This window comes from Camelina sativa, chromosome 1 (genome assembly GCF_030686135.1).
Source record: "Camelina sativa cultivar CO46 ecotype springtype chromosome 1, ASM3068613v1".
Lineage (NCBI taxonomy): Eukaryota > Viridiplantae > Streptophyta > Magnoliopsida > Brassicales > Brassicaceae > Camelina > Camelina sativa.
The window spans coordinates 8,971,867-8,998,875 of NC_141880.1; the positions used below are offsets into that span (position 1 = coordinate 8,971,867).

Below are 27,009 nucleotides of genomic sequence, written 5' to 3' on the forward strand. Positions count from 1 at the left end.
ATCCAATGATTGAATTATCTCCCGATTTAGAAAAAAAAACCATCCAAAATTATATTGCCAACAACCTTTAGCCTAGTAGATGTATGATGTATCTGTGTCACACTCCTGGTGGTGGTGGGTCACCTATATTGGATATATGCAACAAATAACTTTGTGCTAAAACATTCTTTGGTTCAGTTTTAGTGTAAATAAATAATTAATTTAATCGTAGCTAATTAAAAATACCATTTTATTAAGATTATGATTTAATTAAAAAAAAAATCTCAAGATACCATTATATCAAAATAAAAAAATTGATTAGTAGTAGTAATTAAAAGGGTGCAGATTTGAAACGCAAATGGTTTCCTAAAACGAGGAATCACGAAATCACGACCGCATCATTCATCTTCTTTACAGAGAGAAGAAAGAGAGAGAGCTCTTCTTCTTCTTCTTCTTCTTCTTCTTCTGCTCACTAGATCTGCTCTCTCTCTCTGTATCAGTCTTCTTCTTCACGATTGCTCCTGTTTTATTCTTCATCGTGGGGACAGACATGGTTTCCTCAACCAAACTCAAATCCGTTGATTTCTACAGGTCCGAGATCCTCTCCCTTTTCACATTCATTTTTCCGATAACGGCTCTGATGCAAAGCTATGTTTCTATATTTTCTTTTTATCTTTCTGAATTTCGCTACCATTAATGATGGATGATCTGATTTTGTCTGTTCAGGAAAATTCCAAGAGATTTGACAGAGGCATCTCTATCAGGAGCTGGGTTATCCATTGTTGCTGCTCTCTTCATGGTGTTTTTGTTTGGAATGGTTAAAATTTCTCTTCTTTATTTTCCCAATTGTCTCTTGGATCCTTTCTTTGTATATAGTCTGACAAAATACAAAAAAATATCATTTTTTTTTTTTTATGGGTTTTTCAGGAGCTGAGTAGTTATTTGGAAGTCAACACTACGACATCTGTTATAGTTGATAAGAGCACTGATGGGGACTTCTTACGCATTGATTTCAACATCAGGTTTGTAGGACTTTTTTCTTTTGCGCCAAATTACATAGTCTGATGCTCGATTCTTCATCATATAAAAAGGGGGAAATGGTGATTGGTTTTTTTTCTTTATAAGCTGACTCTTTGTTTTTGTTTCCCCTACCCTTTTTTTTTTTGTAGTTTCCCTGCTCTTTCGTGTGAATTTGCATCCGTTGATGTGAGTGACGTGTTGGGAACTGTAAGTCTTCTACCTCACAACTCTTACTCTTTCTATTCCGATGATCTCTCATTCCCACTGATTGAGAATGCGTTTCGTGATAAAGGAAAAGCTTAAATCTTGACACTTTCTTCAGTTTTTGAGAATGTATCTTTAGTTATATGATATGCTACCTATATTAGCATTTTTGAGCTGGTTTGTACAATGTTGGTATGAGTTTAATCCAATGTTTATTGATTCCATTCGATTAGTAATTATCTTCATCAAAGTTAGGGAAGACTTAATAATACTGTCTTACTGCAAAGAAACAAGAAGAAAATTATCTGCAAAGGTTTTATCATGTAGTTGAAACTTCAACCTTATCGCCTAATCCCTGAGTCCCTTTTTCAGTTGTGCAGAACTTCTTATGTATTATACCAAAAGCAGGACTAACTGCCTTTTATCGAGCTTTGACATATATATATATATATATATATACCTTGCATATTGTTTAGAGTTAGTACATCCTTAATCTTTATCTACTTATGGTGTTCGATATTTCAGAATAGGTTGAATATAACAAAGACAATTCGCAAGTTTCCAATTGATCCGCATTTAAGGTCCACTGGCGCAGAGTTCCACTCCGGCCTTACATTACATCACATCAACCATGGAGAAGAAACTAAGGAAGAGTTCCCTGATGGTGCTATACCATTAACCAGTGGTAGTTTTGAATCATTTACACATCAGTGAGTAGGCAGCTTCTTTTCTATTTTGCATGAATTAAGTGTCCTGTCTGAGGGTATTGATTAACATAAAATTGAATTCTTATGCAGCTTTCCAATATTGGTGGTTAAATTTAATGCACCATGGTGCTACTGGAGTAATCGCCTGGTAATTCTCTTTGTAATTTCTTATCCTTCTTATAAACTTTCCAATTTTCTGAATTTTTCATGGTCTTTTTCTTCTGGTATGAAATAACTAATGGTCCAGTTCTGGATGTACTCATCATAACTTGTTTTACCTGCTTGATGAGTGAGAAATAATCTGCCTTAATTCGTTATTGACTGGTATTTGTTAATATATTTAATCGCGGTATGTGTAAATCCATTGACAATCTGTTGTTATTTTGTGTTAGGAATTCTACATGAAAAACTCCTTTTGTTGGTCCAAAAATCTTGTATCTTTTATGGGCGTTATGTATTTCTGCTACCTGTTGGACATTGAAAAAGTTGGTCATGTTAAATCTTGATGAGTTTCTTTTGTATTTTGTCTTATGCGCTGCAGAAACCTTCATGGGAGAAAGCAGCTAATATAATCAAACAAAAGTACGTGATAGACTCTTCGGCATTTGTCGAATTCTTAAATCTCAATAGCTGATAACTTTCTGAATAGCTTCATGTTTATTCTGCTGCAGATATGATCCTGAAACTGATGGCCGTGTTCTTCTAGCAAACGTTGATTGCACGGAAGAACCTGCGCTATGTAAGAGGTACTATAAAGTTGATGTTTTTTTATAATTTACTTGTTGTTTTGGCTGATATGAAACTTGAGGACTTGTTCTGAACTTGCTCAGGAAAGCTAGCTCGTTTCTTACTTGATTTATGAGTTGTTTCCAAGAAGAGCAGTATTTGTCTTCGCTCACCTTTTTTATGCCTGCTGTTTAAGGATGCTTGGGGAGCAGTGACTGTCATTTTAATTAATTTCTCGTTTGACTTCACATTAATTTTGGATTCTAATTTCAGGAATCACATACAAGGCTATCCATCTATTCGTATTTTCCGCAAAGGCAGTGACCTTAGGTGAGAAATCATCTGATATGATGTTTAAACTGCCAGTAGCTTAGTTATAATTCTTCATGTCTTCTCTTAACCCTATGTATCAATGTGTCGAAAAATTCGAGTATATGTCTCCTTATTGTGTTCCGAGTACAGTCAAATGTTGACACATGTGCAATCATCACGTAAATTAGTTCAGAACTTAAAATGCTTTTCTTTTCGTCTTTTCCTCTTAAACTATCTTTAGGTTTATGAACCACATATCTGTTAGTGTATATGTTCTTATGAAAATGTTCCTGCTTTGTTGTTTTCAGGGAGGACCACGGTCACCACGAACATGAATCTTACTATGGAGACCGGGACACAGAGAGTATAGTGAAGGTAGAGAAATGAACATTTCTTTCCAGTATCAGGAATAAATGAGTCAATATTCAAATCTATGTGTCTGTGTGTATTTGTCACTTTGTCTAGTTATATAAAATTGTGTAGTTGTCTATAGTAAGCATGTTCTAAAAGTTTTACAAGAATTTTCTTTCTTTTAGATGGTGGATGGACTGGTCGCACCCATCCACCCGGAGACTCACAAGGTAGCTTTGGAAGGTATATCCAATGATACCTTAAAAAATCTTAAAAAGGCACCAGTTACAGGAGGTTGTAGAGTTGAAGGTTATGTACGTGTAAAGAAGGTAACTCAGACTGAAATAAGTGAAAACTTAATGGCATGTTTGATATTTTTGTTAGCTTTCTGTACTGGAATTTTGTCTTTGGTATGTCTTAGGTTCCAGGAAACCTCGTTATCTCAGCTCATTCAGGAGCTCATTCATTCGATTCTTCTCAAATGAATATGTCGCATGTTGTTTCCCACCTTTCATTTGGGAGGATGATTTCTCCGAGGTTGCTGACTGATATGAAGCGGTTGTTGCCATATCTTGGCCAAAGCCATGACAGGCTGGATGGAAAGGCATTTATAAATCAACATGAGTTTGGTGCCAATGTTACTGTAAGTCGCAAAACCCATCATATGAATTTGGTGTCTTGAACCTTCGTCAAATTTTCTTTTACTGGCCCTTATCAAACTATTTTCTCAACGCTGTATACAGATCGAACACTACCTTCAAATAGTCAAAACAGAGGTCACTACAAGAAGATCCGGTCAAGAACATTCAATAATAGAGGAATATGAATACACCGCTCACAGCAGCGTGGCTCAGACTTACTACTTACCTGTGGCCAAGTTTCACTTTGAGCTCTCTCCCATGCAGGTTCAGTTCTCATTTACATCAAGAGAAAATATCTCTTGCAAATGTCTCAATGCACTTGCCTCTTTATAATTACTCCTTGGATGCTCTGTTTTTGCAGATCTTGATAACCGAAGACCCGAAGTCCTTTTCGCACTTCATCACAAATCTGTGTGCCATTATTGGTGGTGTTTTCACGGTTAGTAATTTTCTCGGTCTACCTTGTTTCTTCATACTCTCATGGATTCCAATTTCGAATTTTGCCTGTGGATTTTTTTTTCAGGTTGCGGGAATACTAGATTCGATTTTCCACAATACATTAAGACTAATAAAAAAGGTCGAACTCGGGAAAAACATTTGATTGGGGGACTGGAGGTTAGAAATTTTCATTAATCTATAAAATCATAGAAGAACCTCAGACTGTTTACTTCATATAGCTGTTCTACAGAGAAAAACTTAGAAAACAGAGAATTTTTGTTTGACACTATCTTAATTTCATTATAGTTCTAGGTAATTTAATACCCGCCTTGTTTTTTTTCTCCTTCCATTTTTTTTGTATTAAGATGACATAGCAGTAAAAACAAACACAAGTAGAACTTTTATTCATTTACAAGAGAAACAAATGGGTAAAAATCAAACAACAAACACCAATTGACACGAACTTGGATGAAGAGGGTAAGGGGAAAGACTCCGAACATAATAAAAAGGGAAGACAAAAGAGAAACTTCTTATTGTAGGAATAGAGTGGAAGCTAGAGCAGCCCCAAGAAAAGCAGCGGCAAAGGAAGAAGAAGTAGCTGCATTGTTTGGAGTTTCTTGAGACGTAGTAGGCATAGGTGCTGGGCTCATCTCAACGGTTCCCGAGACAGGGGGAGAAGGAGCAGAATCTCCTGAGGGAGCCGGGGCTGGAGAGGGTAGTGATGATGATGTGGTGTTGTTGTTACCGCTTCTATCAGCCATGACGATGACCACGAGCTTCTCGTTTTTCTTGCAGTTGTCTTTGTTTCCACTGATGAAATAGTATGGCCCAGAATGGTTTAGCGTGAATGAAGTTTTGCCATCAGCGAATTTAGCGGTCGGTGAGTCCGTGTTGCAGCTGTCGTAAGCGTCTCTTGTGACTTGGAGCACTGAATCTTGGTTTGGTTGGTAGACGAACACTGCAATTGTAAAAAATTTTGTGCCATATGTGAGAGAAACTGTGGATGCTGTTATCGAATGGAATAGTATTAGTACAGTTTGAAAACTTACACAGAGAGTCACCGATTTGGAATCTGCTCTGTTCTGCCCATTGACCATACACTTGAGAACCAGAAGGTACGGTCCAACCCTTCCCTCCACCGACTGTGAACTCTCTAGCGTAGGCTATGTTAACGATCATTAGCAAACACACGAGACAGAACCCACGATACGTCATGTTCTTTAGGTTTAGGGCCATTCGTAAGCTAAAAAGAAGAGAAGAAAAACCAACGTGTAAAGAAAACCAGAGATTTTAAGAAGATGTAGGTTATATCTAGTGTGGTATAATGTTTGATATGAGATGATGAAAGGCAAATGGGTTTATTATATAAAGGTGAAACTTTTGAGGAAATGTTGCAGAGAAGCTTTTTGTTGTCTTTTTCAAATTTTAAGCAAAGCATAAATGCCAAGAAGTGTTTCAGTTTTGGAATCTCATGTGACTTGCTTCTGTCAATGGCTTTTGTTCTTTGCTTCCGAATCTTTGATTTATATATTTTTTAGTATTATTTTTCCGACAGAGATCTTCAAGAACGAAGAAATATTTCACAACATTGCCAAATCAAAAGACTAATAAAAAGATCTGTTTCATGTCAAAAAAAAAGGCGAACTCTATTCTGAGATTTCGGGATTACCAAAGAACAGCATACACTTTAATACTTTTATAGACCAAACAAAAGTATTAATACAACATTGTGAATATTTTTTCCATATTAGATCAAATCATATAACAAAGATATCTCCACATCTGCTCCTTTTGATCCTTCCTCTGTTCAGCAATATCATCAAAACACCAATCTTTAGAAGTTGAAGATCAAAAAAACTGATCAAGACCGCTAAGTTTAGTTATCTCTTCAGTCCATCATTAGTGCAAAAGCCGCGACAATTGCAAAAACAAGGGACATGAAGACGCTGATACCGCGTCTATGTCCTGAACTCTTCTTCGGGAAATGTTTTGGAAGCGCACATTCTTCTCCATTGAAGAAAAGCCTAGTTGGGAAACCGTCGCCTCCTGGAATATTCAGTCCTTTGATGTTCTTCTTGGAGAAGGAGATAACAGATTGTTGCTTTCCGGGCACGGGAGGGTCTCTTAATGGATTTGTTCCGTTAACTTGACCGACAAGATAGTTCATATCACGCAAGCCTTGGAAGATAACAGTTCGATTGTTTGGTGGAACACGTGTTCCATTAAAGGAGTAAACGTTTTCATATCCTGGACTCGCTTTTCCCATATCCATCGCCACAAACCAATCCTCGAAAGCGAAATTTCTCCAATTGAAAACGGTTAACCTCGCGGTCCAACCGTTTTTGTAATCCGTGCTAACGTGCCAGTTAATGCTGACTCCGCAGTTATCCGGACAAGGAAGTTTCTTTGGTACTGGCATGTGGTTTTGTTTAGCCCAAGCTCTAGCTTTTAGGGTTCGGTTGTCGAACGGAACAAGTAGGGCGTCTGGTGGAAGGAGGAGAGGGTTACGGTGAGCATCGCAAGTATCAGTATCAATGTCGTTGCATCCGCAAGCACAAGTGTTGCAAGGAACTGCAGAGTTGTTGTAAAAGGCAGAGAAAGATACACAACATCTTGAGGCTTGTGCTTTGGGTTTGGTTATGTTGCAGACCACTTGCCAGCTGGCGATTGCGTAGGTTATAGCCAGTAGACCGCTAGGATCTGGGAACTGAGATGGATCGACCCGAACCGGTGGCCCGCATTTGTACTGCGGATTGAGAATACCGTCGATTTTCCAGTTCTGAGGTGGGTGAAGAGCTGTTCTGTTTAGGTCAGGAGGCAACTTGAAAACCTAACAAATTGAGAGAAAACAAAAACTTGAAGACCCTATAAATTCTGCGGAATTGTAACATATTTCAACAAAATAGAATACTAAACCTGCAACTGAAACATCGATCGAGCTTTCGAAGGATCCATTAAAGGTGGTAAGAGAGTTCCGTTTTTGCAACAGAAAGGTAGCTTTCCCACTACTTCATCGTCCTTCTTGTCAGGAGGCAAATCAGAAATGGCTGGTTTCTTCTGACAATTCATGACCTTAGAGAAATCTAAGTCACCGTAATACTGTCCGGCTTTACTGTAAAGGCATTCAGATGGATCTTTCTTGTGAGTGTAAGCTCCTCGCATAGTGTTTATAAACTCTCCTCGCATCCATTCAAATGTTAGGTTCCAACGGTCTAATCGTCCGAGCGGATTATCGTTGTCGATGGTCACTTGGGCTAAGTAGTTGCTGTCGAACGATTGCAGAACATCGTAGACTATGCTCAGATCACCGTTCCTTCTCGGTGCAAACTTTGTCTTTGGTCCAGTCTTGTTCTTGACCTTAGGGTTTCTCTTGCAACAAACGTGCATACTACCTCCTGCGCAAGACAACAAAACTCACCGTTTTATAATCACATTAACCGTTTTAAAAAATCAAATAGTAATATTTAAAGATTTTGATTCACAAATTGCATATGCATTTAAAACGAATTGAGTATTGTGATATAACCTTTTCTTGTAGCGGCAGGGCATTCCCAACCATCGTTGGTGAGCTTAATAGTTCTTGGCATGGGTGTGGCCCCTTTTGCAACCCCGAAAAGAGTTCCGGTGATCTCGATATTGGTAGATATCTGAGTGAAATCACCGGCGGTTTCAATGGAGGTTTTCAAATCCGTGTTTGGCGAGCCAATGAACGTGGTTCCATTGCTGGCGTCCAGAGGATAATCGCCGTCCATAGGAGATACACCGGTCGCAGAAACGATCAGCTCTTTGTGACGGAACCCTATGAACATTTGCCAGCCTTTGAGCTCTTCCTTACCGGCGTTTACAATCATCGCATTCGCTTTAAACGCCCACGATTGCGCGGTCACGTTCTTGACGTGCGGATACTCTCTTTCGCGGCTACCGAAGTTGTAGCTCATGAAAATACCGTTGCAACGCGCCATTTCAGGCGTAGGCTCAGCTCCTCCTGCTCCGTCCTCGCCCGGGGTTCCATAATCTTGGCCGTTGCAAAGAACAAGAATTGATGATAACAAAACCAATAGACTTAGAGAATAGCGTATATCCCAAGGTATCTTCATCCCTGTTTTAACTTCGATAACCCTCATCGTTTTCAATTTTTTTTTCTTCTTCCTTCTTCCCCACCGCCTTGTGATTACTCGAACCGCAAGGCAGCGAGAAAAAGAAAAAAAAAAAAAAAAAAAACAAGGAATCAACTAAGCCTTTTAACAAAGACGAAGATTGATCAACAATTAAGGGTTAGCTAGTGTAAAGAACCTGTATAAAGATCAAAAACTCAAAGAAACGAAGATGGTTGGAAAAGAAGATGTCTTAATATGGGCCTCTGGTTTTATTTGGTGGTCACGCGGAGAGACATGTAAGAATGTGTGTTAAGGCAATTGCTAATTTTGGAACAAAAGAGAGAGTTTTCATATTTGTTTCTTAACTAAAAAAACCGCTTCGATTATTTTCGAAAGGTAACAAACTATTTACTTGGTCGATTCCAGCACAATATGGATTCTAGTTCAGCTTCATTTCATAAATTTTGACTTTTCAAGAATAAAGCGAAATATGGATTAGTATTAGTATAAGATCAGTCTAATAGATTTTAAGAAATTTAAATCATGTATATATATATATATATTCATATGTTTGTTAATTTTTTGGTTCAGTTTTTATTCGATAATAGTTTTTGAATTATATTATTATCAATTTTCGATGTACCTAGCTAGAAATTTCTAGCTTGAATTTACCAAACAAAGTTTACATATAGTGTGGATTGCTCATTGCCATTGGTTGTGGGTGTATATCTCAAGAACTAGTGTGGGTGATGAGATAAAATTTCGTTAGAAAATGTAGCATTTACAAAACTATTTTAAAATAAGTTATGCTAATCAGGTTCAAGGCATGAGAGCCCATCCAATTCGACCCGACTCCTAGATATATAGTATACAGTTTAGTCAAAGAGTTTTGGGCCAGGTCATTTTGAGTCGGAATTATTTTCATTTTTCCCCCACCAAATGCAACCATATAATAAATATCTTTATAAGATGGTCAGTAGTATGAGACGATAAATTGTCCACTAGGCCACACTGACAACACGAACAACAAAAAACAAAGAACACTAGCTAGTCTCACCATTTTTATTAGATCTTTTTTTATTCAAAAAAAAAAATTAGAGTTTCTTACACTTTCTTGGTGTTAAGGTTCATTTCAGTCTTGACAAAAAAAAAAAAAGGTTCATTTCAGTAATGCTTTTCTTTTTCTCAAAAGAAAACAGAAATAGAAATGGAGGAAAGATACGGTTTTCTGTTATTTAACATCCCTATTTATTTCTAGTTTTGGCCCCTTTTATATAATCCAAATTTTTATGGTTTATTTATTTATCCCATTTATATTCCTACGTTCATTAATTTATTTTGCTTCTCTTTTTTGGCTAAACGCGTGTGTGTGTGTCCTACCGGGTCGTCTCTTTTGAGTCAACTTGTAATATCATCCAATCAACAAAATCAAAGAATCTATATAACATCTTCGTCATCTTTCAAACAGCAAAACAAAAACAAAATCTTGAAAACAACAAAAAAATGGATCAAGATCATGACACAGAACGTGGAAGAAGCTGTTGTGGCTGCTGCTTGAGCTTCATCTTCACAGCTGGTCTCACCTCTCTCTTCTTATGGCTCAGCCTCCGTGCCGACAAACCCAAATGCTCAATCCAAAACTTTTACGTTCCTGCCCTCAACAAAACCCTGAATTCACGAGTCAATACCACTCTCAACTTCATGGTTCGTTGTGACAATCCAAACAGAGACCAAGGAGTCTACTACGACGATGTACGCCTTACCTTATCCATGGCCAACACGACCAAGACCAATTCCTCTGCTCCTCCTGTCTTTGTTGGTAACTACACAGTGCCTAAGTTCTATCAAGGACACAAGAAGAAGGCCAAGAAGTGGGGTCAAGTTTCGCCGTTGAACAACCAGACGGTTTTACGAGCGGTTTTTCCTAATGGGTCGGCGGTTTTCAGGTTGGATCTGAAGACTCAGGTGAGATTCAAGATTATGTTTTGGAAAACCAAGAGGCATGGGATTGATGTTGGTGCTGATGTTGAAGTCAACGGTGATGGAGTTAAAGCTCATAAGAAAGGGATTAAAATGAGGAAGTCTGATTCTTCTTTTCCATTATCAAGAAACTCTTTCCCAATTTGTGTTTTGATGAATTTGCTAGTCTTCTTCGCCATTCGTTGATTGAAGGTCTCTTGAATTTTATTTTGATTTTCATATTGCTGATTTTTAATTATTGACTCTTTCTATCATGAGTTTTTTTTGTTGTGTGTTAGTTCCAGTTTCTTCATATTAATTCGACCAATGAATCTTTTATTCCATTTGTTGTTTTTTGTTTGTTTCAACTATGTATTAGTTCCCATCAACCAAATTCTATTTGAAATCCAATTATCCATTTTTAAATGTACAAGATTCAGTTATATATATGTTGAAGTTCATAGGGTTATGTTGAGGCTTCAAATCAATAATAAGAACGTACGACCAAAAGAATGTACATAATAGAAATATAACAGTGAATATATATAACCGTTCATATATGGAAAGGGAACACTGCACTAACGAAAATTTTATGTAGTTATTTCAAATAAAATATTTACTATAGATCATTTGATACTTTTATTGTCATAACAATAAACCATTTATGTATATTTTTTTCTTACAAAATTGATCGACCAAAGGTCAATAGAAATCACGTTGCTTCATAGAAGAAAAGGGGATATTTGGATAATACAATATTTTGGGGGTTGTTGTTATCTTACCTCTTCTTCTTTGTCAGTACGGCAATAACTTAAATTACAAGTTAAAATATTAAACCAATCGCATCGTAGAATAAACAAGTGTGCTAAATATATATTTAGTATGACTTCTGCTTTGGGAATAGTCCCTAGTCTTTGTTAAATATCAATTTTGTTTGTGCCATGAAAAGTTAAAATCTACTATATATCTTTCTCACTGTATTATAGTGACCATTACTTTGTCGAGATTTGAGTTTCAACAAGAATCTACATAACATCTTCTTCATCTTTCACCAAAACAAAAAAAGTATCAAAATCCTGAAAACAAAAAATGGTGGATCGAGAAGAAGAACTTGGAAAAGAAATTTGTAGCTGCTTCTTGAAGTTCATCTTCACAGTTGGTCTCTCTTGTCTCGCCATATGGCTCTATCTCCGTGCCGGCAAACCCAAATGCTCAGTCCAAAACTTTTACGTTCCCGCCCTCAACAAAACTCTGAACTCACGTGACAATACCACTCTCAGCTTCATGGTTCGTTGTGACAATCCAAACAAAGTCCTAGGAATCTACTACGACGATGTCCACCTTACATTCTTCACCACCAACACGACAACCAAGTCCAACTCCTCTGCTCTTGTCTTTGTCGGTAACTACACAGTGCCTAAGTTCTACCAAGGGCACAAGAAGAAGGCCAAGAAGTGGGGTCAAGTATTGCCTTTGAACAACCAGACGGTTCTACGAGCGGTTTTGCCTAATGGGTCGGCGGTTTTCAGGTTAGATCTGAAGACTCGAGTGAGATTCAGGAGTGTGTTTTGGAAAACGAAGAGCCGTGGGATTAATGTGGGTGCTGATGTCGAAGTCAACGGTGATGGAGTTATAGCTCAAAAGAAAGGGGTTCAAATGAAGAAATCTATTTTGACAAAGTACAATATGACTGACGAATGGATTGTTGTTGGTGCTGATGATCTTGGTGGTGGATCCGAAGATCGTAAGAAAGGGACTAAAATGATGAAATCTGATTCTTCTTTTCCATTATCAAGAATCTCTTCCCCGATTTGTGTTTTGATGAATTTACTAGTCTTCGTTACCATTCATTAAATGGTTCATTGATGGTCTTTAATTTGTAGTTTTGTTTTTGTTTTGATTTTCAAATTGTTGTTTTGATTAGTGTTTTTTTTGTCGTGTGTTAGTTAAATTTTCTTCATATTAATTAGACCAATGAATCATTTATTCCATTTTTTGTTTTTGTTTTAACTATGTACTAGTTTTCCCATCAACCAATTCTATTTGAAATTCCATTATCTAATTTTAAATGTACAAGACACAATTATATGTTGGGCTTAATCAGTGAACAATGAGAACATGCCACCCAAAAAAGTGCATAAACAATATAACCGGTTCAAGTATGGAAAACGAACATCGCGTTTACGCTTTTTTATGTAGTTATTCCAAAAATAATTTACTAGAATTTGATATTTTTACTGCCTATAACGAATAAATTTATTTACATCTCTATTTACTGCTTAATCATTGATGTGCTTTTATAAAATTGATCGACAACACAAGTCAACAAAAATGAAATGCTTCGTAGAAGATATATGTAATGTAATGTAAGTGGATATTGGATGTTGGATAATGTAAGTGCTAGAGCACGGGTTGAAAATCAATTTATTTTTATTGTAATTTTTATATAAATGTAATTTATGTGATTGTTTTTTAAAAAAAATTTGGATAAACCATTATGCAATAAAATCATATGATAAATATGATAGCTTGAAAAAACACACTTATGTTGTAAGTTTTAACACACCTATAAGTGTCTCTAACAACAAAATAGGTGCTTTAGCACGGGTTCTAATCTTAGCTCTAATACACCATGAATTTTTGTAGGGTTTGAAACGGTTTAGCATTGTAAACTGAGAAACCATTGTCATTTTTATATTTTTGTGAATATGTATTCTGGTGAAAGGAGATTTGCATGTTTTATATTGAAAGTTTAGAAGATTGTCGTTAAGATTTGATTTTTAATTTCAGAATAAGATCTTGGAGATGTGATCATCTTGCGTAGATTTTATTCCTTTTTTATGCTTCAGAGTATATTTTTATTCTCTTTTAAAAATATATTAACAATGTTGTATAGCAATCAAATCTGCCGAAAATTAAATTTGTAATATTGTGTTTTTAGATGTTTGGAAAGAATGTGTTGTAGCTTACAAATCTTCCGAAAATAAAGTTTGTACGGGATGATACAAATTCATTTAACAGTTTGGAATATATTCTCTAGCATGATTTTCGGAAACAATTAAGGTTGCAACCAGTTATTATTTTGTCACCAATTAATATATCATTTAATCTATAACCTATTTATAATCAACTTATAAAAATAATAAAATCTACAAAATAATGTTGATTGTTGATTTGCCTCTTCTTGTCACTGCGACAATAACTCCTACAAGTTCAAATATTAAACCAATAGCATATTTCTGAATAAACAAGTGTGCTATATATAAATTTTAGTATGACTTCTTCTTTGCGAATAGTCGTCGGTTAGTCTGTTAAAAATATCATTTTCATGAAAACTATACTTACTATATATCTTCTTCACAAAACACTAGATTTGATTTATATTTCTCAAAGATGCGCTATAGTCTTTTTCAAATATTTTGTTTCGATTATTGTGAAAATTGTCATTTGATTACTATAAAAGTTGTCATTCTCAAAGTTGACATTGATTACTATAAATGTTTACAAGCAATGACCCTATTTATCTACTACATCATTTTCCTATCTACATCATTGTATATATATATATATATGCCTAACCCCTGAAACTGCCGACATTCGTAAAAAATTGCATTCTTCAAACGTAAACCAACTCGGTTTAATATGATATAATTTGATGTAGTGAGAAAAAAAAAATGGTATAATAGCAGAAAATGGCACTGATTAGGTTGTTTTGAGCCGAAAGGAGAACTCAAAATCAGCACACTAACATATCAAAAACCAACAACAGGTGAGCCATACCATATATAGCAAATAAAACTTTGTTTAGAGACAGCACCCACGGCTTATCATTAGTATCAATGAAGCTTTAAGTAAGGAACTGTATAAAACCAAGTTTAAAGAAAAGGAAGAGGAAAAAAAGAGACAAACAAAAAAGTATTAAACCCCAAACCAATATGACAGCTCCTGAGAGAGAAACACATAGCCTTCCAATTCAACAATCTCTGCATCAGATACTCTTGCTGTTTCCTTCTACTTGTCCTACACCACCATTACCTGATTCACCAAACAACAGACCAAAGCGGATTACATGGCAAACAAAGGAAGAAACACAATATCATTCATACAAAACTCAACTTACATGGAAGAATGCTTTCGGTGAATGGGAAAACAGCAGGATTCACAAATCCAGTACGAGGGCCCCTTCTCTTCCTCCAGATTTTAGTCTCCACATCATATATACGCCAGTGTGTCTCAGTCACACATATGATCTTGTTCTTTAATGAAGTTACAGATAAAACCAGTTCTTCATCTCTGATTGGAGTATCAATCGTCAGTACAAGGTCCCAGCTATATTTCTCACCTTCGTCTTTCCAAACCCAAATATCCATCTCGCCTAGATGTAGTACAAGCAATGCGAGAGATCCTTGAAAAATGAGCAGATGGGTTGCCTCTGTGATCTTGTCTTCACCCTTTAGACCATCTGAATGCTCAGGCAAGTTTATAACCTCAAATCTCCCTTCCAAATCCACTGAGAGGATTTCACCTGGCTCATCTAAAGATACCAGCCAGTATATTGTACCTCCAACAAAAATATGACCAGTTATGTATGGCCTAAGACCAGAACGCATAGGAACACAAGGCACATAGCCGATGTTTTTCCAAGAACCATTGCTGGACGAATACACCTCACATTCATATGCTAAAGCGTAAACAACTTGACCTTCTCGAAAATAATATCCCTTTGCAGTTACCTTTTCTTTAGGAATTTCCTTTCTAACGCAGTATATACGGAAAATTCTATAGTCACTAATGTCGGAGCCATAAGCCACTCCAACACTTGGCTCAATCCCAAATGAGGGTCTCCCTTGGGAAAGAAGGAGAGTTTCCCTCGTACAAGGGTTGCATATCCATATCTGCAGATCACAAAACTTGTTTTCTACGTCTTCATCACAAATCGTATTCACGCAGCAAATGATTCCGTTATAGGTTGAGATCATGTACATGGACTCGTCATGGCTTCTTTGAGATGGATCAACAGTGTTGAGGAGGGAATGTCTAAAACTCCTTGCATCCATCGAATACAACTTCATTGTTGTCTCCATAGTATGACATACTATGAATGATGGATTCTTTCTTGATTCAGCTAACTGCAGCTCTGCAAGGTACTTGCTAATTTTCTTACAATACCGGATAGATTTGACAGAGACCCGAGACCGCACGTCAATTGCATCTACGGCACTCATCCGCTTGATCCGCTGAGAACGAGTTTTGACCATTTTCTGTTTGCTTTGTTGCTAGTGCTCTGCATCAACAAAAAGAGAAATGATTAAACACATAAAAGAGACTCAAGCACAGATATTTCTGCAACATGAATGCGTATATTTGTGACTGTATATAGCTCTGAATAAAAATTTGACTAGCCGGCATGCCCGCAAATATATTCAATCACAGCCAACAAAGGATACATATTAACAGTTGATAGTAATGAACTAATGATTTACTAGGAAATTGTTTTACCAGCAGAGTAACTAACTAATACATGCACTGACTATTGAACCCTCTCTGCAAAGAACATAAAGTGCATTGATATGATCTGAGCATTCATATTCATATAAACCCCACAATTTAGAGCATGAATTTCTAGAAACTTGCTTACATATATACGCATTCAGGTGACAATATTAAAGAACAGAGAAACGGCAAACAAAGCAACCTTTGGGAGAGAAAATGAGCTTCTTGATTGTGCCATTTCCCAAATTGCACAAGGATCGGGAAATGCAGATTCTATGTAGTGGAACAATCAATGACTAGCAAAATGCGCATCTCAAATGCAAAAATGGCGAACAATCTCAAAGAAATGAAAGCATCGGAAACAAACTGTTCCAAGAATAGATGGCTAATCATAGTCTATTCACACCTGACGAAAGTTCCATAGGCAACAATAACATATACAGCAAAGAGAGAAAGGTCCATAAAACAAAAGGAGAGGAAGAAAAAAAGAGCTTTTCCTGGAAACCAAACCTGTGACAAAGCAGCTGATGATGATTCTTCCAACTCTTGAGACTCATAATCTTGCAGAGAAAAAAGTCACAAAAATGATCCATGAAACTAGTAGCATTTAGCATGCATGACCTGTTTTTTTCATAAAAAGTGAGTTTTTTTTTTAGTTCTTTTCATAAATGGAACAACAAATACAAACATCAAATCATAAGAGATAAAAAAATATCAATTCTATTCTGATTCCCGTTTATGTGCACCATCAATCACTAAAAATCTTGTAACGCTTCGAACATGGTTCAGTTACCTCCCCCTCATAAGTAGAAGATAACGGCAAGAGATTCCGATGGCAGGCAATTAAAACCCCAAATTAGGTAATATATTTGCCGGTTTCATCACTCACTCTTTTTTATTTTGCGGGTTTTTTTTTTTATTTTTTTTTTTTGGAAATCGAGGAAATATGAAGAACACGTGTTTTGAGACGAAGATGATTTCATCTCTTCATATAATTCGGTGTCAACTACAGTAAAACTTCTAAAAATTAATAATATTACTACCAAAAAAATATATTAATTTATAAAAATTTTAATTTCTCGATAAATTAATAATTATGAATTTATAAAGAAATTTTCCTAATTTGATAAAAAAATATTAAAAATAAGTTTTAATGGTTATAACTAATATTTTTATAAAATCAATTACAATGAAAATAACAATTATCATGTTTTGACGATATCACTCAAAGATTTTTATACAGTAAAAATATCAAAAATGAACTCTAATAAAAATTAATGTGTCGATATATGCATATATTTGGATAATTCTATATAATTATTAATTTATATTATTGATGGGACTATATATTTACAAAAGATTTTCAAAAAAATTATTATTTTATTATATTATCAAATAGTATCCAGAATTACACTAGTTCAAACTTAGAACCAAAAAAAATTATTAATTTATAGAGATTATTAATTTACTAAGTATTAATTTATAAATGTTCTAATTTTATTAAATATTTTAATAACCATATTAACAAATAGTTTTATCGAGAACCAAGGTTATTTAAGTTTCGGTACGATTCTCACAAATTTAACCGGGAAGAAAAAAAACAAAATTTGCTTCTTCATCTGTTGAAAATGGGCTTAAGATAATTTCGGCCTTAATGAGAGTGACCTTGGAGATGGGCAAGAGTTTGGATGCAACTAAATCCGTTAAACGTCACCGTTTTGTGATGCTTGCTTCATTTGGTCACATTAGCTCTCGAGGATGAGATATGAGAATATGAGATATCTATCATCAACAAACAAGTCTGCTCTATTCTCTTTTAATTTTGTCGACTGCTTTGAGATTAAAAACATAAGAAGATCACTACTGATTCTCATTTTATAACATGGAAAGTTTAGCATATACATCTTGTTCTTATATATAATCAGTAATGTCTTTTACAAAGTTGAAAAATCAAAAGATTATAACACAAACCATAATATCTTAATAGACCTGAAAGGAAATGAAATGTTAAATTATCTTCGGATAACATACACATATATCCATGTCACCCCGATTGTAGAACAATCAATATTGATAGAGATCTTCAAAGAATAACCAGATAGGTAATATCTGTTATTTGGTCTTCATCTTCTTAGATGATATAGATATTGAAACAACTTCATAACTACGAACATTTTTTTCAAATCCACGGAAAATATCATTTTTCAGGGATCTCTCGCATTGTTTGTTCTACATCCATGTTACATGGATATATGGGTTCGGAAGGAAGACGACAAGAAATGGAATTCTTTATTCGTCACTTCATCAGAGACAAAAGATATCATGTACGTGCAAGTCTGAGATGCACATGTCACATGTTGCAGAAGAAAAAGAAAAAAAAAAACTGTTTTCCCAAGTTTAGGATTCATGGAATGATTTTGATAAAAGACTATCTTTCTTGAGAAAAATGATTTCATATATATATGAAAATAGAAAGTTTCTTTTCATAAGAATGTACAATATGTATAGAATATATTCTTGGCTTGGAGGCTACTCCTATTGTATCATATATAAAGTTTACGTGATGAATACAATTGACCAAGGAGATTTTCCCTGAAACCAATTTATTTTAAAATATCACTTCATGCACCTATTTATATTAGAAATTGTATCTTGGTGAAATTATTCAAACATATATTCAATAGAGTAAAGGCCATGTATTCAAAAGTATTAAATTTAAATAATTGACATGAACGAATTTTTAAAAGGACATGTAATTACCAAAAAAACAAAAAAAAAAAACAAATTATGCACCTATGTAAAATTAAACTGCGTCCGTGCATTTTGACTAAACTCTTCATACACATATTAAATTTAGTCAAAGAATTATGAACTTGGTAGTATATTTTTCAAAAAAAAAAAAAAAAAAAGTTACATGCACCTAGTTAAATTAAAACTATTGAGTTCATGCAAATTGATGATATTTTCCAAACATAGCTGATATAATTTAATATATTATAGATATTAGATACATACTTATCAAAATTCATTTTTCTCCCCTATACATTTATTTTTTCAAAATATGAATTAATCTAGTTTGTATAAGACTAAAGGCACGCATGCAAGCTACAACAATTAACTATACTGATTTTAATAAGCTATGTTTGAAAAACTCAAAATAAAGAATGATTTTTTTCTTTTAAGTTTTTAAAACGGGTCTTCAAATTTGTGAAGAATTTCCACAGATTCTTGGTGAACCAAATTTACTAATCCACAAGTAAGATTTTGGAACCGAATCATCCATCACCCATGGGATGGGGACACCTCAATCCACATCTTAAAAAAGAAAAACCCTATCGACCTTAAAAAGTTCTATAAAAAGAAAAAAGGATTAGTTTTTTGTTTTGTCTTTGAGACTAGCTCCATAGAATTAATCAGCCGTCGATCCGCTGGAAGAAGTAGACGTAACCCATGTCTTTAGGTGGATCAGTGGAGTTACCAACTTTGCTGTCATTGAAAATCACCCAACGACCTTCTTTCAATATGTGAGCCACGTAATGCCCACAGTGAACTGATGTTCCCATGTGACTTACTATTCCAAACAGCTTGTATTCTGCAGTTAAAGATCATATCCTTAGAGTTAGAATTATTCTCGTGGAAAAAAAACACTAAGATTTGTTTTGCAAAATGAGATTGAAAGACTCAAAAAGGAGGGTTTAAGAAACTAACTCCCTCCTCCATCTGGTAATGCACTTTGAGCCGGAGTCTGCGCTGAATTGCTAGAGGAAACATCCATGTCTGAAACAGATGCATTAGGGTTGTTGAATATCCAGTCTGTTGCTTTCTCAATATCTCCTCCCTGATTAAGAAAACCAAAAAAAAAGAAGAAGACAATTTCAGTGACCAGAGTAAAGAAAAAAAGAGCCACGCAGAAATGCAACTAATTTGCTCAAAAGTGTTATACCGAGGCTTTAAGTGCCCTTCGAGCAACATCTTCAGCAAAACCAAAGGAGAGTAAGGTATCAACGCTCGATTGATCAACGTCAGATGTTTGATGTGAGATCGGTGCATCCATGTCTACGATACATAATGCCTCATCATATTAGAAATTGGTCTCCAAACGTAACATAATATAGTTTTATGAGTGAAGTTGAGCCTCAACTACAAGACTGGTGGAACTATTTTCAATTACCTGGATCATCCATGTGAGAAAGTAACCAGTTCATTGCCTCTTCAACCCCAGCATTGGAAGTATTTATGGCAGCTTTCTGGCAATGAAGCTGGTTAAATCCCATTGAGACAAGCTGTGCAACTATCTCCTCATTTGCCACAGGCTTCGCTGATTCCATCACTTCTTCGGGAACTGTATGAAAAAAAAATCCAACATCCAACAAAATTAGAGGGAGAATTACAAGTTTTGTTTATCTGAAAATATAATAAATGAATGGAGAGTGGACAAGGAAATAAAGAATAGAACACAAAGACTCTAAAACAACTATGACATGCAAAAGAAGAAAAAAACGTAATCAAATTACTGAAAAACAACCCAAATAAGTAGCTAGTGAATGCAGTCTAAGAGAAGCAAAACTCCTGTGTGAATTAAAAAAAACGCAGCAGACATGTAGTTTGGCTGTTAAAATTCCAGCAAAATGTATCTGCTTGGAAATGTATTTTAAGTGATTTGACGAGTAAGGATGATTCATTACAGCCATGGTGTACAGGATGCAACAATACACAGACTTCCCTTCTTAGAAAGTAACGGCCATGATAAAGAAACCGTTTAAGGTATGCTGGTACTTTTAAATGATTAATAAACTGAGTGCTAATCCAAGATAAGTTCAAAAGGCTAATAGTCATGACATTCGAAAAAGTAGCACTGAGATCGAAACAATCAATAAATTAAGTCAATCATTATTTATGTGAATTATGAAACACAATTCTTGTAATAAATTTAACGACGTACCGCCATCTGGCAACAGTTCCTCCCCAGGTTGGAGTCCTTTGCTACGCATGTGGCTGATATCAATAACATCCGGAACATCAATGTACACATCTGCCTCAGCAAATCAAGAAAAAGATAATAAGTATTTATATACAGGACCAGTAGGGGAACATTATAAGGAACTGTGTATCAGAAAGAGACCAAGTTTCTTTGGCACCCAGCCTTCCTCCATAACAAACTTCCGCATGTGCAAAACCAAATAATCTGGGAAAGATGTCAAACCAGTAGTCCTGCATGAAATGGAAACCAAAAATACACCCTTACAAACTTACTTTCATTTTATTCTTGGTGCACTTGAATTCACTCAGCAAAAAAAAAAATATATCATACTTGATAGCTGTTGTCCTTCCCTTCAGAGCAGAGCTATAATAATCCTCAATCTGCTCTGATGATACAAAATTTGCTAAACAAGCTTCTAAAGGAACTCGTGGTCGTACGATTTCATCACTTGCCCTGCTGAAAATAAATATCTTAGATAAGCAGAGATACTACGAACATATTAAACTTGAGTCAATTAACTCACATATCATTTTCTTCCAATCCTTTTCCTGCTTTCTGCTTGTTTAAGGCTTCTAATTCATCTTGATCACCAAACATTCAGCAAAACAAAAACAACAAAATTAAGAAACACACCAAATCATATAGGAAGGGGAACAGAGACAGACAAACAGGTTTTACCTTTATTAGTTGCCTCATGCAACGGAATGTTCAAAGAAAGAATACAGTCATCCCTCTTATTATATGAAACCTTTCCAGATGAACAAAGGATCTTTTCTTCTATCCCAAACTTGAAGCTCCTCGAGGGGTCTAAATCTGGTGTCGTGCTGTTGGCACGCTCAACCTTGCCTACCATATAGAGGAAAAAATCAAGAGCATCCTACGATACAGAATGGTGCTAGTTAGTGTGGAAACATAGAAAATTTCGTTGACAGATGCCGAAAAGAAGCATCATACAAATACAAGTACGAAAATAAACAAAACTCTGAACATTTAAGAAGACATGGTTTTCACCTGCTGTCTCATAGAAGAGAATTCTGCGTGGCTCGCAGCAATTACGTTTTTGAACATGCGAGGAGGTATTCCCTCTTGGCTCTATTATCGATTGAAAACAAAGTGAAGTCATCAGAAATCAACACAAGGGTGATATGCAAAAGAAATTGTGGCCATTCACATACATATATTTATTCAAAAGTCAAACAAAGGACTTCAAGCATTTGTTGCTAGATGTGCTGGACTGTGTTTATTTACCACACAAGGCACAAGTCATACCAAAAATGAAAGCCTCTAAGAGTGGAAAATGACTAAAGATGAGGAACTACCATAAAACCCCGGAAAAAAAATCACTAGAATAAATAGATTGATATGCTTATAAAGCTCTTGATCAAGCAACGGTTTCTATTGAAAGATCAATAACGAATCTAATCATCATATAGAATAAGAATCTTACAGCATCTCCAGTTGCAGCATCCTTCTGCAATCAGAAAAATGGCAAAATAAATGTACTGAGGCCCCAGGAGGTGGTTTAGATAATATTTATGTATGCAAGCAAAAAAAGTTTCCTGATATAGTCATACCTGTGTTGCAGGAATAGAGTACTTCCCAGATAGTAAACCATGTCCAAGCTTTGTTCTGCAGCCAACAGTGTAAGGAGTAGGAAACAAATATGCAAATTGCCATGCAATTGTCCTCATGGAAGCCAGATTAGAAACAGGAGTGCAGAGAAAAAAAAAAAACAGAAACTAAGGCATGTATCATGCAGATACAGGGTATGCACAAATATAATCTTAAAACCCTTTCATCAATACAGTGTCAAAAGTTCAACCACATGATTTCAGAAAGTCCAGAGCATAAACGTAGTAACAATTGTTATAAAAATAACTCACAATTGCATATTGAGGTCCAAAGTTGGATCAGCAGGAGCCATCTCAAAAGCCATCTTTAAGCTCTGATGTGAAAAGTATCTGCAACAATCTCAGAACCAAAAGTTACTATAGTGGATATAAGGAGCAAACAACCTCTAAGTTATACCAGTAAAAAAACAAGAAAATATGGGCAATGGCATCTACCTTGAAATAAATGAATGGGTAGAGAAAACAACTTGCATCGTAGCTGCCAAGTAGCAACTGGCAAAGGAAATGAAATGGGCATAAGACATCAAAAAGGAAACGAAATCCCTGAAAAAAAAAATCATTACAAAGAGTACCTGTTCCCAAGATTGACAAGTCCGGTATATCCAGGTCCAAAAACTGGTACCAATTCTTTTCCATTCTCTTGTATACGGTTCCAATCAAAATTTGTATTTTGATCAAGTTCTCTTTCAGCAGTTGTCATTTCAGTCTGTGAACATAGTAGCAAACATCCCAAGAAACTTAATATTGTTCTGATGAAAGCTGTTCTATCAGTATAGGATATCTTTTAGCAAAGAAGATGATCAGTCAGTATAAACTAGAAAACAAAGACAGGTGAACTATAAAACCTATGTTTTGGGAAATGAAAGCTCATGCAGCAAGGAATAGTGAGAGAAAAAAAAACGTTTAGTAAATGTTAAGACGTTCATGACGCAACACATACAAGTTATTAGACTGCACGCGTGAATGGGAATATTGTCTCAAAACAACCTAAAATTACGTTCTCCAAGTGCACTATGCAATAACACCGATGCGAGTCTACTTGCTCTTGGTAAAGAAACATTTAGCCACATACATATTCCACATAAGTACAGTTGTTTAGTGGAAATTGATACTGAAGGAAGAAATGAACACAAGACATAAGCATTTTATTTCACCCAGCGCTTGATCAATGCGGCACAGGAAGGTATCTTACAAACCATAGCGCTCAAGAAAATAAATGAATGCGTGACATAAGCTTTCTAGTACAATCATCACATGCCAATGCGACCCAAGAAGGATATCTACACAAACCATAGCACTATGGGAATACCTAAGCTTGAGTCTCTGATAAAGATGCCGTATACAAAATTCATAACTACAGACAACAACAATATAAAGTGCCAGACAAGATGCAGTCTTGACTTTTATACTTTAACAGAACCATGATTCATCATTACTAAGTACTAACCTTTTGCATCGACGAGAAGTCTATTCCAAAATGGGCCAGATGCTCAGCCAGGAGCGGGTCCAAAACACTGTCATCTTCCGGATATGAATATACATCTGAGTTGCCAAAATATTAGCAATCATTAGTGCTGAAGAAATCAAAACCCATCCAAAGAACATAATAAACCACATGTATCAACAACAAAAAAAAAAAACCAAAGTGATGCATGAAGTCCCCCTCTCCGGCCCAAAGAGAGAACTATCTACTGATATTAGCCATACACAACAGGGAAGTCCGGTGACTAATCTGGTTCTATGAGTAAGGGATTCAACATCTTTTTTTCAAAGGCACAGTGTAGAAAATATACAACATCAAAGCTCTGAAAGCTCCAGCCACATGCAATGAATCATGACATACTAAAAAAGGTATCACCTACATGATGGCTTTGCCTTAAGGGCAGATATCAGTATTTTTGAACACATATGTAAAGCGGCTAAAGAGTACCAAGAAACTTTTCAAAAAGGCCAAATCTAATATCACAAGTCTTTACATTACTCAGAGGTAAAAAATAAAGACATCCACAACAGAGTGAACTAAAACTAGATATAGGAAACAAGATAGCTTTACCTGCTGCTTCCAAGTCAGCTGTGATTGTTCCAAGCTTTACAGCAAGAGGGTAGGCTGTCTCTTTGTAGTGCTCAACTGCATGGTTGTTTCCACCAGTTCCATCCCAGTTTTTTCTTCCACAGAGAATCATTCCATCGGTAAGATTAAGCCAGAGATTCTCTGTCTTATCACACTTGGCGCATTTCCAACCAGAAGGAGAAATGACAATGCCACTCTTGATTTGCTGCAGTGTCAATGCATGTTGACTAACTTGCTTTTTCTCAGCTGTCCAAGCTGCAACTTGCTCTTTCCGCTCAGCACCAACAGCATTCACTACAGTATCGACTGCAATTCTCACCTGCAAATACAAAATACCAAAAAGAAAGCTAAAGACATGCCATAGTGTTTGCTATAAACCCTCTCTGATAACACACCTAAAATCAAAAACACATTGCAAACACCTTCTCTGGTAGTTCAACAGAAGGAAACGGAAGTGAAACAAAATCCGGAAGTATGGATATACTGTAAGACTCCTCGTACTCAGGCTCATTGTTGTCAAATCCTCCATCAACTCCTGCGAATTGATTAACAGTTCAAAATTCAATCTCCCAGATAAGGTCAAGATTTCAGTATAGATACGGCATTGGAATCATTGTTGAATACCAATAGCGAGCAGAGTAGGTTTCTTAAGAGGACGATCCTCGGGAACAGACTTCGGCGTCTGCTTGATATGAAGATAAACAGGGTTCCCAGTCTTCTCATAATTCCAAGAAACGTAATCCTTTCCGAAAGCAAGAAAACTATTCATATCTACGAACAATCCTCCTTCGGATCTCTGTAAAAACCATCATCGCGGAATCATCAAAACCACAAGAAATGACAAAAAGAACAGCAGTCGAGTACTCGGAACTTGAAGAAGAAAACGAACTGAGAGAGAAGAGTTATTGAAGAGGCTTACCGGAGTATCGAAGGAGATGCAACACTCATGCTTGTAGATGCGGTGGGTAGGTTCGGGGATCTGAACCCTAGACAAGTTCGATCGAAGGAGCTCCATAGGGTTTTTGCGAAATCGGCGAAACTATCGACGGAGAGAAGAGAAGAGAAACGAGTTTGTTGAGTAGTGATGAAATCGCAACACGTCGTCTCCGTTTCAAGCTTAAGAAGAAGGGACGGATGAGAACGTCGTCGTCGTCGTCCTTCTATATTCCTTTCTTTCGTTAACCGGGTTCTTTTGTTGGGTAAATTTTAAAAATATTCCAAATTACGGATTCACAAAATAATATTGTTCGGCCCATTAGAATTTGTATATATTACCCAATAGCAACCCAATATTATTCATTGACCCACATATCCCATGCAAATTGGTCTTGATTCTTGAAGCTACTAAAGTAATCTAGTTAAATCATAAGTGTAAGCTAAAGACGAAGATGGAGATGATTTCCGAAATAAATATAGCACACAACTTATTACTATACAACTTGACATCAAATCCAAATAATAACACGATTCGCATCATGATCAGTTTGATGAGAAGGAACTACACAAAACGGGTATGTCGGCAATGAGAGGGTGTTCGAACTTCGAAGGATACAGCATACATGTATATATAATATATGAATGCTTTTAAAGAAGGAACAATGGTGAAGTGATTTTATTGAGATATATTTGTATCATTGTATATATTTGTAGTTATTGGGGTTTCCATTTTTGTTGTGACATGGTCACATAGGTAACTTTTTTTTTTTTTGAAAAGGATCACATAGGTAACTTGATCTAGGTTTAATAGCTAAGTGCCTAAGTGATCCCTTGTATAAATACAGGCTCAGCGGCATCACTGTTTAATAACACAAGATTCACATATGGATTTTGTCAGAGGTTTTGTTTTACGTTTGTATCTAGTGTCAGTTTTTGGACCGGTTGGTACGGATCAAAACTAAAATGACCTTTTTTGTTCTTGAACAAACGCAAAACTAAAATGATTTGGTTCAATGGTTCTTCACTCAAATGTGTAAAATATACTATAATATGTTTGTGGACTAGTTAACTAATTAGACTGAACTTCTGTTTCATTTTTATTCTCATATTTTTCAAGAGAGAACCAATGTTTTTAAAAGAAGTACAAACCAAAAAAACAGTTTTGAAAATATTTTTCTGTCACTAAATTTAAAACTATATAATAGTATTATAGAAAAGTACAATTGTATCAATGTGAAGTGTTTGCACCCAAAAAAAAGTATCAATGTGAAGTATGGATGACAACATGAGCAAGTGGGTGATTTTGGGTGAATAATATTGACAATGATAATCGCGATAGTAATACTAAAAAAAGTATTCACCTTTTTTGATGATCTCATTTTTCAGAAATTGTCCAAATAGACATTTTTGTTAGGGATAAATAAAAGAAACCGAACTGGAATTGATAGGTCAGTGATCTAACA

The 27,009-nt window shown here is 35.7% G+C and overlaps 5 protein-coding genes and 2 pseudogenes across 8 annotated transcripts; 3 read left to right on the forward strand and 4 right to left on the reverse strand.

The window, feature by feature from the left end:
* Positions 1–155: 155 nt before the first annotated feature.
* Positions 156–4,715, forward strand: LOC104785555 (protein disulfide-isomerase 5-3). The gene is made up of 15 exons (XM_010510798.3): positions 156–570; positions 706–796; positions 907–1,001; positions 1,149–1,206; positions 1,729–1,913; positions 2,001–2,058; positions 2,452–2,492; positions 2,582–2,656; positions 2,910–2,966; positions 3,257–3,323; positions 3,485–3,628; positions 3,721–3,942; positions 4,043–4,204; positions 4,302–4,379; positions 4,464–4,715. Exons 1-15 carry the CDS (start codon positions 530–532, stop codon positions 4,539–4,541), a joined length of 1,452 nt encoding a protein of 483 aa, XP_010509100.1. The 5' UTR covers positions 156–529; the 3' UTR covers positions 4,542–4,715.
* Positions 4,716–4,755: 40 nt separating this feature from the next.
* LOC104785564 (early nodulin-like protein 9) lies at positions 4,756–5,728 on the reverse strand. Its single transcript, XM_010510808.2, has 2 exons — positions 5,428–5,728; positions 4,756–5,336 (listed from the first exon to the last, which is right to left on the reverse strand). The coding sequence occupies exons 1-2, from the start codon at positions 5,612–5,614 to the stop codon at positions 4,909–4,911; spliced, it is 615 nt and encodes a 204-aa protein (XP_010509110.1). The 5' UTR covers positions 5,615–5,728; the 3' UTR covers positions 4,756–4,908.
* Positions 5,729–5,998: 270 nt separating this feature from the next.
* LOC104705919 (COBRA-like protein 10) lies at positions 5,999–8,809 on the reverse strand. Its single transcript, XM_087455517.1, has 3 exons — positions 7,905–8,809; positions 7,295–7,773; positions 5,999–7,208 (listed from the first exon to the last, which is right to left on the reverse strand). The coding sequence occupies exons 1-3, from the start codon at positions 8,500–8,502 to the stop codon at positions 6,267–6,269; spliced, it is 2,019 nt and encodes a 672-aa protein (XP_087311643.1). The 5' UTR covers positions 8,503–8,809; the 3' UTR covers positions 5,999–6,266.
* Positions 8,810–9,920: 1,111 nt separating this feature from the next.
* Positions 9,921–10,860, forward strand: LOC104785574 (protein NDR1 pseudogene; annotated as a pseudogene). The gene has a single exon (XR_015560197.1). The product of XR_015560197.1 is annotated as a protein NDR1 pseudogene (transcript).
* A 574-nt stretch (positions 10,861–11,434) lies between these two features.
* LOC104705930 (protein NDR1 pseudogene) lies at positions 11,435–12,425 on the forward strand (annotated as a pseudogene). The gene has a single exon (XR_015595392.1). The product of XR_015595392.1 is annotated as a protein NDR1 pseudogene (transcript).
* A 1,779-nt stretch (positions 12,426–14,204) lies between these two features.
* Positions 14,205–16,886, reverse strand: LOC104785583 (F-box protein At5g07610-like). The gene is made up of 4 exons (XM_010510830.3): positions 16,721–16,886; positions 16,438–16,548; positions 14,555–15,718; positions 14,205–14,469 (listed from the first exon to the last, which is right to left on the reverse strand). Exons 3-4 carry the CDS (start codon positions 15,690–15,692, stop codon positions 14,423–14,425), a joined length of 1,185 nt encoding a protein of 394 aa, XP_010509132.2. The 5' UTR covers positions 15,693–15,718; positions 16,438–16,548; positions 16,721–16,886; the 3' UTR covers positions 14,205–14,422.
* Positions 16,887–19,085: 2,199 nt separating this feature from the next.
* Positions 19,086–25,834, reverse strand: LOC104785598 (ubiquitin carboxyl-terminal hydrolase 14). 2 transcript variants are annotated; one of them, XM_087455534.1, is made up of 20 exons: positions 25,530–25,834; positions 25,235–25,406; positions 25,033–25,145; positions 24,593–24,929; positions 23,987–24,081; positions 23,112–23,245; positions 22,975–23,031; positions 22,792–22,869; positions 22,483–22,537; positions 22,356–22,379; positions 21,920–22,000; positions 21,587–21,785; positions 21,432–21,489; positions 21,239–21,361; positions 21,050–21,138; positions 20,870–20,959; positions 20,099–20,269; positions 19,871–19,983; positions 19,636–19,765; positions 19,086–19,519 (listed from the first exon to the last, which is right to left on the reverse strand). In XM_087455534.1, exons 1-20 carry the CDS (start codon positions 25,623–25,625, stop codon positions 19,341–19,343), a joined length of 2,394 nt encoding a protein of 797 aa, XP_087311660.1. In that variant the 5' UTR covers positions 25,626–25,834; the 3' UTR covers positions 19,086–19,340. The 2 variants fall into 2 exon arrangements, with proteins under 2 accessions (XP_087311660.1, XP_087311656.1); XM_087455530.1 differs by having other exon boundaries at positions 21,239–21,364; positions 25,530–25,821.
* Positions 25,835–27,009: the final 1,175 nt, after the last annotated feature.

Excerpts from the sequence above, each read along its gene's own strand:
- LOC104785555 (XM_010510798.3), top strand. The coding sequence starts at position 530 with ATGGTTTCCTCAACCAAACTCAAATCCGTTGATTTCTACAG. Across the intron at positions 797-906 it reads TGGTGTTTTTGTTTGGAATG|GAGCTGAGTAGTTATTTGGA; the intron begins GTTAAAATTTCT and ends TGGGTTTTTCAG. Across the intron at positions 2,967-3,256 it reads CGCAAAGGCAGTGACCTTAG|GGAGGACCACGGTCACCACG; the intron begins GTGAGAAATCAT and ends TGTTGTTTTCAG.
- LOC104785564 (XM_010510808.2), bottom strand. The coding sequence starts at position 5,614 with ATGGCCCTAAACCTAAAGAACATGACGTATCGTGGGTTCTGTCTCGTG. Across the intron at positions 5,337-5,427 it reads CCAAATCGGTGACTCTCTGT|TGTTCGTCTACCAACCAAAC; the intron begins GTAAGTTTTCAA and ends TTACAATTGCAG.
- LOC104705919 (XM_087455517.1), bottom strand. The coding sequence starts at position 8,502 with ATGAGGGTTATCGAAGTTAAAACAGGGATGAAGATACCTTGGGATATA. Across the intron at positions 7,774-7,904 it reads CCCTGCCGCTACAAGAAAAG|GAGGTAGTATGCACGTTTGT; the intron begins GTTATATCACAA and ends TGTCTTGCGCAG. Across the intron at positions 7,209-7,294 it reads GATCGATGTTTCAGTTGCAG|GTTTTCAAGTTGCCTCCTGA; the intron begins GTTTAGTATTCT and ends TCAATTTGTTAG.
- LOC104785583 (XM_010510830.3), bottom strand. The coding sequence starts at position 15,692 with ATGGTCAAAACTCGTTCTCAGCGGATCAAGCGGATGAGTGCCGTAGAT. Across the intron at positions 14,470-14,554 it reads CACCGAAAGCATTCTTCCAT|GTAATGGTGGTGTAGGACAA; the intron begins GTAAGTTGAGTT and ends TTGGTGAATCAG.
- LOC104785598 (XM_087455530.1), bottom strand. The coding sequence starts at position 25,625 with ATGGAGCTCCTTCGATCGAACTTGTCTAGGGTTCAGATCCCCGAACCT. Across the intron at positions 25,146-25,234 it reads ACCTACTCTGCTCGCTATTG|GAGTTGATGGAGGATTTGAC; the intron begins GTATTCAACAAT and ends ATCAATTCGCAG. Across the intron at positions 22,001-22,355 it reads ATGCTGCAACTGGAGATGCT|AGCCAAGAGGGAATACCTCC; the intron begins GTAAGATTCTTA and ends AATCGATAATAG.